The sequence below is a fragment of the Pogoniulus pusillus genome, chromosome 17 (genome assembly GCF_015220805.1).
Source record: "Pogoniulus pusillus isolate bPogPus1 chromosome 17, bPogPus1.pri, whole genome shotgun sequence".
Classification (NCBI taxonomy): domain Eukaryota; kingdom Metazoa; phylum Chordata; class Aves; order Piciformes; family Lybiidae; genus Pogoniulus; species Pogoniulus pusillus.
Genome location: NC_087280.1, coordinates 1,708,142 through 1,720,000, shown reverse-complemented (window position 1 = coordinate 1,720,000; position 11,859 = coordinate 1,708,142). Strand labels below are relative to the sequence as shown.

The 11,859-nt window shown below is 55.5% G+C and overlaps 1 protein-coding gene across 1 annotated transcript in view; it reads right to left on the bottom strand.

The window, feature by feature from the left end:
* Positions 1–215: 215 nt before the first annotated feature.
* ARIH1 (ariadne RBR E3 ubiquitin protein ligase 1) overlaps positions 216–11,859 on the bottom strand; it is a 101,833-nt gene continuing 90,189 nt past the window's right edge. The window contains exons 10-14 of the mRNA XM_064157219.1: positions 9,880–10,010; positions 9,727–9,784; positions 7,369–7,629; positions 6,456–6,568; positions 216–2,217 (exon numbers count right to left, since the gene is read on the bottom strand). Of these exons, the coding sequence (XP_064013289.1) occupies positions 2,133–2,217; positions 6,456–6,568; positions 7,369–7,629; positions 9,727–9,784; positions 9,880–10,010 (648 nt within the window). The 3' untranslated portion in view covers positions 216–2,132. The remainder of the gene's footprint in view (positions 2,218–6,455; positions 6,569–7,368; positions 7,630–9,726; positions 9,785–9,879; positions 10,011–11,859) is intronic.

The window sequence follows — 11,859 nt, the reverse complement described above, 5'->3', positions numbered from 1 at the left end:
AGGGGCAAAGCAAGAAGGGAGGCACAAAACCGCCAGTGAAGGCACCGAAGCGGCTGAGATGCCAGCTGGGAAGGGCTTTCGGCAGGAGAGCTGTCGGTGATCCACCTCTTTCGAGTCGCCCCTTTCCAGCTGCGTGTCCCCCTGGGAGCGAGCGGAGCGGCAGGCAGCTGCTGGGGACAGCAGCCTGGCGAAAAACACCACAGGAGGAATGCCTATACAGGAGTAAATTTAATAAAACCACCACCAATTGTTTACTTTAACATAGCTCTTGTTACAGAAATCATAAAAGTGGACTCAGTAGCTAGCTCGTTAGTTCTTGTCCCCTCGGAACTGACGCCGACTGCTGCTGCCCCAGGTGGAGTGTTAAGCGCCTGCCGGGCCAGCGCCCGGTCCTTGAGCCCCGAACACAACACACAGACAATTCATCATCTTTTCCTTTGCAATGTTAACCACTCGTTATAATGTAAGTGAAACTGAAACAGCAAGGAAGGGTCCGTCTGACAGATGAGAGGGCAGGGGGGGGAGGAGGAGGGAGAGGAGATCCACAGCCGAAATCTCGCCACCGGTCTTTGAGCAGCGGCGCAGGAACCCTCTCCTTTTCCTGCCTTGGGATGGAGGAGAGCTCCAAGGGCCACAGGCACACACAGGGCAGCTCCTCCTGCGGGCCGGGAGCGGCTGCTGTGTGCAGGGCTGGGAAGAGCAGGGTCGCGTTCGGGCCAGGCAGCGATGATCCGGGGCCAAAACCCAACCAAACAAACGGAACGGAACGAAAAAGGCAAAGCATCCTGAAAGGGCAGCGTGCAGCGGGGCAGGGCAGGAGCGGCGCCGCCGGGCCGGGGGGGGGGGGGGGGGGCAAATAGGCTACCGCACCCCAAACCCTGGAGGCCGCCGAGGAAAAGGAACGGCAGGAAAAGGGAAAAAAAACCCAAATTCTCTCCTTAAAAAAAAAACAAAACCAAAAGAACCCCCAAAGAATATATTCACTACACCAGCACACGCTTCCCCCTACCCCCCACCCCACCCCATCCCGCCAGGAGGGAGAGAACAAAACCAAAGCAAAAACAGATGGAAGAAAAATCAAACGAAACGAAACCAAACCAAACCAAACCCAAAAAAAAAAAAGCACCAAACTGAAAGAAACGGCACAGCAAATAGACATGGTCGGGAAGGTTTTTAAAGAATAAATATTTTTTTTTCCTCCTGGGTAATGAAACATTATGCAAACACGTGCCACGCTTGCTGCTTTTGCTTTTGTCCATGCAGATGCGCTATATACAACTCGGACAAGTACTGCCGGGGGGGGGGGGGGGACACACGGCTCTTTTGTTTCCTTCCTTTTAAAAGTCATATACAAAGCTTGAGGGGGGGTGTTTGGGGTTTTTTTTTTGGTGTGTGTGTGATTTTGGGGGTTGGTTGGGTTTTTTTTTTAGTGGTTTGTTGTTGTTGTTGTTGTTGTCGTCGTTGTGGGGTTTGGTTTGATTTGCTCTGTACCGCACCCCCCCCCCCCCCCCCCCCCTCCAAACACACACACCTTAAAACAAAAGAATAATCAAGGAGCCTAATCGACCTTCAGCCCTGTAGAGAGAAGGAGAACGGAGTAGGAAGGGATGGGCAGGAGAGCCGTGTCTCCCTCCCCCGCCCTTGCCCCCTCCCAACCCCCTTACCAAAGTACATCAAAAGGGTTGGACATGAAAAGCAGTGTCAAGGAACTGGTTTAAATTCCATCCGTACTACACAACAGGAAAAGAAGAAGAAGAAGAAAACAGAAAAGGAAAGCAAAAGGAGTGGGCTTGGAGAAGGAAGCTACGTTACAAGTTACAGTCGGAGGGGCTTTGTTTTAGTGCCTCTGTCACACTCTGGTTGGCCGCCTAGAATACTGCTGCACGATGCTTTATCTACCTGGGTGGGTGGGTGGGTGGCTGGTTGGGGTTTGTTGGGTCTGTTGTTGGTGCTGTTGTTTTTTTGTCTTTTTCTCTTTTATTACAATATAATTTACTTCAATTTCCTCTTTAACAAAACAGCCTCCCCGGGGCGCTACAGACCAGCGGGGTGTGGCAGGGCGTAGCGCCTCGGGTTGTGGTTTGATTTGAATCCAGCTGGGAAAAGGGTTCTCAAGAGTTCGTTTGCCAGGTTCAGTCCTCGATGTACTCCCACAGGTCCTTCTCGTAGCCTTCGTGCACATGCTGCAACAAAACCCTCCGCCGGCTCTCGCAGTATCTGCGGCAAAGGGGGAGAGCGCACAAGAGGCAGGTGAGGGAGCGCAGCAGCCGCCGACGCGCCCAGCCCAGCCCCACCTGGCATCTGCAACCCATCAACAGCGCTAAGGAAGACCTCAGCTGGCTCCAGCAACTCGGCAAATCCAGAGCTGTGCCCCTCAAGCCCCTGGAGGCTGGAAGGGACCTCCAAGAGAACATCGAGTCCAATCCCCACTGCCAGAGCAGGACCACCCAAGGCAGGTCACATCAAGGTGGGTTTGGAAAGTCTCCAGAGGAGACTCCACAACCTCTCAGGGGCCAAAGCCAAAGCAGGGGAGAGCAGTGACACCTGAAACAGAATCCTAGGATGGTTTGGGTTGGAAGGGACCTTCAAGATCATTCAGTTCCAACTCCCCTGCCACGGGCAGGGACACCTCCCACCAGCCCAGGTTGCTCAAGGAACCAGCCTGGACTGCAACACCTCCAGAGAAGGAGCATCCACAACCTCCCTGGGCAACCTGTGCCAGTGTCTCACCATCCTCACAGTCGAGATGCTTTTCCTACTCTCCAGTCTTAAGCTCCCCTCCTCAAGCTTCAACTCATTCCCTCTCATCCTACCACTACAAGCCTTTATCAAAAGTCCCTCTCTGCCCTTCTTGCAGGCAGAAGATAGAGGAGGAAGCTCTCCTCAAGCAGGGGCTGGTGGTGCCTCCTCTGAGCCATGATCAGGAGATGGCTGGGAAAAAAACTCAGGACACTGCCCCCATTTTATTCTCCCCCAGACCAGCCTCTGACCTGGCTCAGCAATGCTGTGACCAGCAGGACCAGGGCAGGGACTGTCCTCCTGGACTCAGCACTGGTGAGACCACAGCTTGACTGCTGGGTTCAGTTTGGTTTTGGGGCCCTCACTTCAAGATGACACTGAGGTGCCAGGGCAGGCAACAGTGATGCAGGGCAGAGATCAGACTGTCCCCCTGCAACTGGCACTGGTGAGACTGCACCTTGAGTCTGGGGTTCAGATTTAGGCCCTCGCTGCAAGAAGGACATTGAGGTGCAAAGCAGGGCAATGGTGCTGGTGAAGAGTCTGGAGAAGAGCAGATGAGGGAGCTGAGGGGGTTTAGTGTGGAGAAGAGGAGGCTGAGGAAACGAGGAGAAATCTCATTGCTCTCTACAGCTCCCTGGAAGGACGTTGGAGCCAGGTGGGATTGGTCTCTTCTCCCAAGTAACAAACAATAGGACAAAAGGAAATGGCCTCAAGTTGCACCAGGGGAGGTTTAGGTGGGACATGAGGAACAATTTCTCTCCTGAAAGGGTTGTCAAGCTCTGAAACAGGCTGCCCAGGGCAGTGGTGGAACCCCCACCCCTAGAGGGGCTGCCATGGCTCAGTGGTGACCTGGCCAGTGCTGGGTTAACTTCTGGACTCAATGATCTCAAAGCTCTTTCCCAACTTCAGTGACTCTCCAATTCTAAAACCCCAGTGGAGACTGAAGCAGTCGAGCTGGCCACAGAAAGGGTTCCTGCTGTGGCTGAGCACAGGTTTTACCTTGCCTCACAACTCCAGCATCTCAGAGGGGCACTGTGCCCTGTGCGCCCTTCCCACCCACAGGCCCTTAAACAAAGCTGCAGCTGAACCTGGTGCCAGAGTTGGCTACAGTGTGAGAGCTGCAGAGCCCTGGAGCAGGCTGCCCAGAGAGGCTGTGGAGTCTCCTTCTTGGAGAGAGTCACAGAGTCACAAAATCAAGAAGGCTGAAAGAGAGCTCCAAGCTCAGCCAGCCCAACCTAGCACCCAGCCCTGCCCAACCAACCAGACCATGGCACTAAGTGCCCCAGCCAGGCTTGGCTTCAACACCTCCAGCCACAGCCACTCCACCACCTCCCTGGGCAGCCCATTCCAGTGCCAATCACTCTCTCTGACAACAACTTCCTCCTCACAGCCAGCCCAGACCTCCCCTTGCACAGCCTGAGACTGTGTCCCCTTCTTCTGTTGCTGGCTGCCTGGCATCAGAGCCCAACCCCAGCTGGCTACAGCCTCCCTGCAGGCAGCTGCAGGCAGCAATGAGCTCTGTTCTTGAACACCTCCAGGGATGGTGACTCCACCTGGGCCAGCTGCACTCTGGGCTAAAGCCCCTGCTAAAGTTGCCCTGAGTAATCTCCAGAGGTTCCTTCCAACCACCACCACCACGCTGGGATTCTGGGACTCTCACTGCTCTCAGCTGCTGCCCAGAAGCCACAGCACACACAGTGCCCCTGTTTTCCTGAGGCATGGCTTTAATCCTGCTCTCTGGGAAGTGTTTTTGCAAGCTGACAGATCCAACCCACTGAAAGCAACCGAGCCAGGTCAGCTCCTGCGATTTCCAGGAGCTCTTTAAATCCACCAGTTTGGAACTGGGTGATTTTTAAGGTCTCTTCCAACCCAAGCCACTCTGGGATTCTGTAACAAATGCAGTGACTCTGGCAAAGTGCCTCCAAGCCAGGAGCCATAATCCTGTGACTCATCTGCACTCACGGCTTTGTATTTTTCCACTCTGCAGAAGCAATCCCCTGGGGACCGCAGGAAGCTCTGGCATCTGTGGCACCTGCACCCCGCTGCTTCTGCTCCCCTCACCCCCTTTGGGCAGCTTCCTCTCCCCCTCTTCTTTAAGGACAGCTTTTCTACACCCACATTTTCATAGAACCATAGAATCAGGCAGGTTGGAAGAGACCTCCAAGCTCATCCAGTCCAACCTAGCACCCAGCCCTGTCCAACCAACCAGACCATGGCACTAAGTGCCCAGCCAGGCTTTTCTTGAACACCTCCAGGCACGGTGACTCCAGCACCTCCCTGGGCAGCCCATTCCAATGCCAATCACTCTCTCTGCCAACAACTTCCCCTTAACATCCAGCCTATACCTACCCCAGCACAACTTGAGACTGTGTCCCCTTGTTCTGTTGCTGGTTGCCTGGCAGAAGAGCCCAACCCCACCTGGCTACAACCTCCCTTCAGGTAGTTGTGGACAGCAATGAGCTCTGCCCTGAGCCTCCTCTTCTCCAGGCTGCACACCCCCAGCTCCCTCAGCCTCTCCTCACAGGGTTTGTGTTCCAGGCCCCTCACCAGCTTCCTTGCCCTTCTCCAAACACCTTCCAGCACCTCAACATCTCTCTTGCATTGAGGGGCCCAGAACTGGACACAGCACTCAAGGTGTAGCCTGAGCAGTGTTGAGTACAAGGGAAGAAGAACCTCCCTTGTCCTGCTGGCCACACTGCTCCTGATGCAGGCCAGGATGCCATTGGTGCTCTTGGCCTCCTGGGCACACTGCTGGCTCAGCTTCATTTTGCACAAAGGCATCTGACAGGTAAGTAGAAGAGCTGATTGCTCTTTTATGGTCTCTGCTCCCAGGTAACAAGCAACAGGACAAGAGGAAAGGGCCTCAAGTTCCACCAGGGGAGGTTTGGGTTGGACGTGAGAATTTCTTCACTGAAAAGGTTCTCCAGCACTGGCACAGGCTGCCCAGGGAGGTGGCAGAACCCCCATCCCTGGAGGAGTTTCAAAGAGGCAGAGAGGCTGCTGAAGGCCATGGTTTAGCACCAGCCTTGGTCGAGTTAGAGAACAGCTGGGCTGGATGACCTGAAAGGGCTTTTCCAACCCAAACCACTCTAAGGCAGCTCATCCTAGGCCAAAGCAGGCAGCTTGGAACAAGGAAGTTTCTCCTCATTCTTTGGCCCTTGCTATGCAGTCCCACCTTGGTGCTGGCCATGGCCACAGACTCCTGTGCAGGCACATGAAGGGCCACTGCTTTTGGCCACCAGATTTCACAGTATCATCAGGGTTGGAAGAGACCTCACAGATCATCAAGTCCAACCCTCTACCACAGAGCTCAAGGCTAGACCATGGCACCAAGTGCCACGTCCAACCTTGCCTTGTTCCAGGGCAGGACTGAACCCTTTAGCTACTGCTCAGCAGTGCAGACAGAAAGCAGAGCTGGGAGCCTCTCCTGCAGGATGTCATCCTCCTGCAGGGCTGGCCCCAGCAGGGGCACAAAACCATGCTGCCAGCATCTGTGTGAGGGCTTCACCACGGATGAACTCTAGAGGCTGGCTGGGGACGCTGCTGCTGCTGCTGCTCTCAGATGCCATGGGACTGGCTGATGATCACAATGTATGGCAGGAGACCAGCAGCAAGCAGCTTGCCAGGGACATGAATGTGGAGCAGACCACTGCCTCTCACAGGGGATGGCAACGTGGGCACTGGGGTAGCTCTGAGGTGGAGGCTTGGTGACAAACCTGTACTTATCCTGGACTTTCTGCTTTATGTCTTGCAGCGAATCTTGGGATATATCCCGCTCGAGGTACCCAGAGAGCACCTCTGTAGCATTCTCTAAGTCTGCTTGGTTATTCTGTGAAGACAAAACCAAAACAAAACAAGAAGAAAGGGGCATTTGGGGAGGGTGGAGAAGGGAAGGAAGAGGTTTCCAGCTGCAGTCAGGGCTGCACCAAGCAGAGGATTTGAGGCGCTGTGTAACACTGGTAACCTGCTCTCAGCACCAAGGGATTTCAATCAGGAGAGGACCTGCACATCAACCAGCAAGGCTTACATATTTCCTCCAGATCCTGGCAAGCCTAAAGCAATCCCTCCCTCACCAGTGGAACAGTCTAGTATGAGCCAATTCCTCCCCCACCCAGTCCCCTTGTCTGTTTTTTTTTCAAGCAGCACTGGCAAAGCCTCTGCTGACTCCTGCTCCACAGAGAGCAGCAGCAGGGCACAGCACTCACTGCTGCTCAGCAGCTCCCTGCACCCTTTGCTGAGCATCCTGCTCGGTTCTGCACAAAGCCCAGCAGGGGACCGTGCCAGGTCGCAGGCAGCCTCACTTGCGAAGCACACTGGACCTCGAGTGCAATCTAACAGCAGTGCCCTGGGAGAAGAGCCAGCAGCAGGGCAGGCCAAAAAGCCAGAGTGAAGCTTTAGTGCCTGCTCTGCCAGGGGAAGGCAGAGCCTCCCTCCCTTCTGCATTCTGGAGGGCAGCAGCTGCTAATTCCACCTCTTCCTGCAGCACACAGCGGCACGTGGTGCCCAGCAAGGCACAACAGGGCATTAATGGGTGAGTGAGAGCGGGGCTGAGAGCTCCTCAAGCACTACATCTCCCTTCCATCAGTGAGCTGCTGAAGCTGCCCTCCTGCCAAGCCCATTTTCTCCTACCTCAAAGATAATGGACTGATTATTCTTTTTGAGGTAGAAGGCAAAGACGTAAGTGTACATGAGTGTGGCACGACACTGGCAGAGGACGTCGACTGCTTTCTTCAGGAACTGCACCTCGATCCAGGACATGTTGTGCTGCTGCATCTCCTCCATCTTCTGCTTCACCTGAGCGTAGAGCTTGTGCTCGAAGCGCAGGCTCTGCATGTGGTTCATGTAGCGGTTGCAGTAGAACAGGTACCTCTGCAGGGCTGCTCTGGATCGCTGCGTTAATTCCCATTAGGGACAAAGGAAACAAAGAGTTACAACAGAGTAATGCCTGCGGGGGAGGAGAAGTCCTCAGGGGCTCCTCCTGACCCTCAGCTTCCTTTCCACAGGAGCTCCCTTTCCTCTCCAGGTTGCTCGAGGCCTCATCCAGCCTGGTCCTGAACACCTGCAGGGAGGTTGTGGAGCACAGAAGCACCCAACGTGATCTTTGATCACGTTGGGTGCTTCTGTGCTCCACAACCTCCCTGGGCAACCTGTGCCAGTGTCTCACCACCCTCAACCTGTGCCAGTGTCTCAGCACCCTCAACCTGTGCCAGTGTCTCAGCACCCTCAACCTGTGCCAGTGTCTCACCACCCTCAACCTGTGCCAGTGTCTCACCACCCTCAATCTGTGCCAGTGTCTCACCTGTGTTCCTAACACCCAGTCTCAATCTCCCCTCTGCCACTTCAAACCCATTCCTCCTCCTCCTCCTCCTCCTCTCATCACAAGCCCTTGTCAATAGTCCCTCCCCAGCCCTCCTGCAGCCCCCTTCAGACCCTGCAAGGCCACTCCACCTGGCGCCGCTCGGTTAACCCTGATGCGCTGCGGAGGTGAGAGGCCAGGCCCGGGGCAGCTCGCAGGGCACCTCCTAGCAGAGCTGGGACCTCCTCACCCCCAAGCTTTACAGGAACCACAAGCAGATTCCTGAAGCCTGACTGGGTTTGAGTTTCAGCCTCTCAGCTGCAGTCACAGGTCTTACATGCTTCCAGGAGGACAAACAGCAAGAAGCTGATGATCTTTTTTTGTGCTAAGAAGAATCAGAACTGTCAGGGCTGGAAGGGACCTCCAGGACCAGCTCCAAGCCCCCTGCTATGGGCAGGGACACCTCACACTACAGCAGGCTGCTCAGAGCCACATCCAGCCTGGCCTTAAACACCTCCAGGGATGAGGCTTCCACCACCTCCCTGGGCAAGCTGTGCCAGGCTCTCACCACCCTCATGCTGAACAACTTCTTCCTAACATCCAATCTGACTCTCCCCACTTCTTGTTTGGCTTCATTCCCCCCCAGTCTTATCCCTACCTGACACTCTAAAAAGTCCCTCCCCAGCTTTCTTGTAGCCCCCTTCAGATCTTGGAAGGCCACAGTAAGGTCTCCTCAGAGCCTTCTCTTCTCCAGACTGAACACCCCCAACTCTCTCATGCTAGATCAGGTTACCCAGAGCCACATCCAGCCTGGCCTTAAAGACCTCCAGGGATGAGGCTTCCACCACCTCCCCTGGGCAACCTGTTTCAGTGTCTCCACCACCCTTATGCTGAAGAACTCCTTCCTAGCATGAATAAGGGGTTAATTAATTACTGTGCTTGTGTTAAGAGGGCAGCCTTAGGCTGCTTACAGAGCAGGGGAAAGATGCCATGTGCTGAGCAGTACAGGGATGACTCAACACAGCCATTAATCAGTTTTCTCCTCACTGAAATCAGCTAGGAAAAATAAAGCCAACACGGGCATGGCTAAACTTGCACCTTGTGGAGGTCCCAGGGTAGCACACCACAGGCAAAGCCAGCCCTGGCTGCAGGAGGAGGGCCTGCAGGAAACACTTTAAGGCTCTTGGAGAGAGGAAGGAAAGGGATTTCTGCAAGCTGCAGCCTGCAATCCCTCCCCCTTCAGAAGGGGTTTGGCTCCAGCCACGTCCACAAGGCAGTTCAAGGTAGCTGCAACTTCACCTGCAGTTGCCTCTGCCTCAGGTCTTTCTGCAGCCTGCTTTATGCACATTCAGGTGGTCTGCTGTGCCTAAACAACTCAGCAGCCACATCAAGAACTCCGAGGTCAAGAGCATGTGTGAAGATTGTTGTCTCAGCCCCAGCACATTGTGGTGACTTCACCTGAAGAGCTGCTACAAAGCAGGCAAGGCAGCATGGCAGGCAACAGCTGAGTTCACATGCTCTAGAAGCCAGGGTCAGAAGCAGCCCTTTCCAGCGTGGAGCACCAGCCCAAAGCTGCAGGGGAACTTAGCTGTCTTCTGGCTCTGTGCCTAAATGCAGGGCATGCTTCAGAGCTTGAGAAAGCAAAGCACAGGGCTGGTGGTGCCCCTGATGAGCAAAGGTTATGGACTCACCTCCTGTGCATCCCTTGCTGCCTTTGCATCATCCTCGTTGTAGCGATTGCAGTTGTACCTGTCAGAGGGACACCAACGCCACACGGTTCAGTCCCAGCCCATGCCCTCTGCCTTGCAGCTTCCTCACCTTTCCAGCAAGGCTCCACAACTCACCAGGCAGATCCGTGGGGCTCCCAGGGGCCCAGACACACCCAGCAGAACTCTGCTTTGCAGTTCTGGTTCCGACAGACCATGTGGTTGCAGCCCCCATCCTTCTCGATGGTGACGTGGCATTTGGGGCACTCCTGTGGGCAGGACAGAGCAGGGTGAGCTGGGCAAGCACAGCTGCCAGGGCCAGAAGGCAGCAGATCAGCACAGGACGTCTGGGCTGGAAGGGACCTTCAAGATCATCCAGTCCCAACCACCCTTGTCATGGGCAGGGACACCTCCCACTAGAACAGGTTGCTCAAGGCCTCATCCAGCCTGGCCCTGAACACCTCCAGGGAGGTTGTGGAGCACAGAAGCACCCAATGTGATCTGTGATCTTTGATCACATTCTGTGCTTCTGTGCTCCACAACCTCCCTGGGAAACCTGTGCCAGTGTCTCACCACCCTCAACCTGTGCCAGTGTCTCACCACCCTCAACCTGTGCCAGTGTCCCACCTGTGTTCCTAACACCCACTTTCAATCTCCCCTCTGCCACTTCAAGCCCATTCCTCCTCCTCCTGTCACTCCCAGCCCTTCTCAATAGTCCCTCCCCAGCCCTCCTGCAGCCCCCTTCAGACCCTGCAAGGCCACTCCAAGGTCTCCTCCAAGCCTTCTCCTCTCCAGCCTGCACAGCCCCAACTCTCTCAGCCTGTGCTCACAGCAGAGCTGCTGCAGCCCTCTCAGCATCTTGGTGGCCTCCTCTGGGCTGGCTCCAACACTTCCATGTCCTGCTTGTGCTGGGGGCTGCAGAGCTGCCCCCAGGAGTGCAGGTGGGGTGTGAGGAGAGCAGAGCCAAGGGGCAGAATCCCCTTCCTTGCCCTGTGCCCACACTGCTCTGGCTGCAGCCCAGCACAGGCTTGTGTCTGGGCTGCACTCACCCTGCAGGCTCAGGTTGAGCTTTGCATCAGCCCAGACCCCCAGGGCCTGTTCCTCAGGGCTGCTCTCAGCCATTCCCCACCCAGCCTGGAGCTGTGCTGGGGATTGTGCCCACCCAGGTGCAGGACCTTACCCTTGGCCTTGTTGAATGCCATGAGGTTGGCCTGGGCACAGCTCTGCAGCCTGTGCAGGTCCCTCTGGATGGATCCTGCCCTCTGGCAAGTCGCCTGTGCCACACAGCTTGGTGCCAGCTGCACACTTGCTGAGGCTGCACTGATTCCTCTGCCCATGGCACTGACACAGATGTCCCACAGCACTGGAGCCAGCACTGACCCCTGAGGGAGCCACCTGGCCCTGGTCTGCAGGTGGGCATTGAGCCCTTGATCCCCACTCTCTGTGTGCCACCACCCAGCCCATGCCTCACCCAGCAGTGCTGCACCCACCCAGCCTGTGTGTTCCCAGCCTGGGGAGCAGGATGTCCTGTGGGACAATGGGGACAATGGCTTTGAGCTGGAAGAGGGGAGGTGGAGACTGGAGATGAGGAAGAAAGTCTTGACAACCTTGGGCAACCTGTGCCAGTGTCCAACCACCCTCACCATCTTCCTCATCTTCAGTCTCCACCTCCCCTCTTCAGCTCAAAGCCCTCCCAGCCTTCCTCAAATGTCCCTTCCCAGTTTTCTTGTGGCCTTCAGCTACTGGGAAGCTGCTCTAAGGTCTCCCTGGAGCCTTCTCTTCTTCAGGCTGAACAGCTCCAACTGCCCCCAGCCTGTCCCCATCCATAGGGGAGGTTCTCCAGCCCTCTGGTCACCTTTGTGGCTTCCTCTAGAACTGTTCCAACAGTTCCATGTCCTCATGTCAAGTGAAACACATCACTGACTTCCTTCTGATCACCAACAGCTCCTCTCCTGCCTCAGTCCTTAACATATCTCCAAACCTGGAGCAGCCAGAGAGCAAAAGAGCCCTAGGGAACAGCACATCTTATTCCTGCTGCTGTCACACTGCCACCTCTCCATAATCACTGCAGTAGTGGTGGGGCTGTAAAAAGCCCAGAGGAAGGCCTCTGCCTTCCCT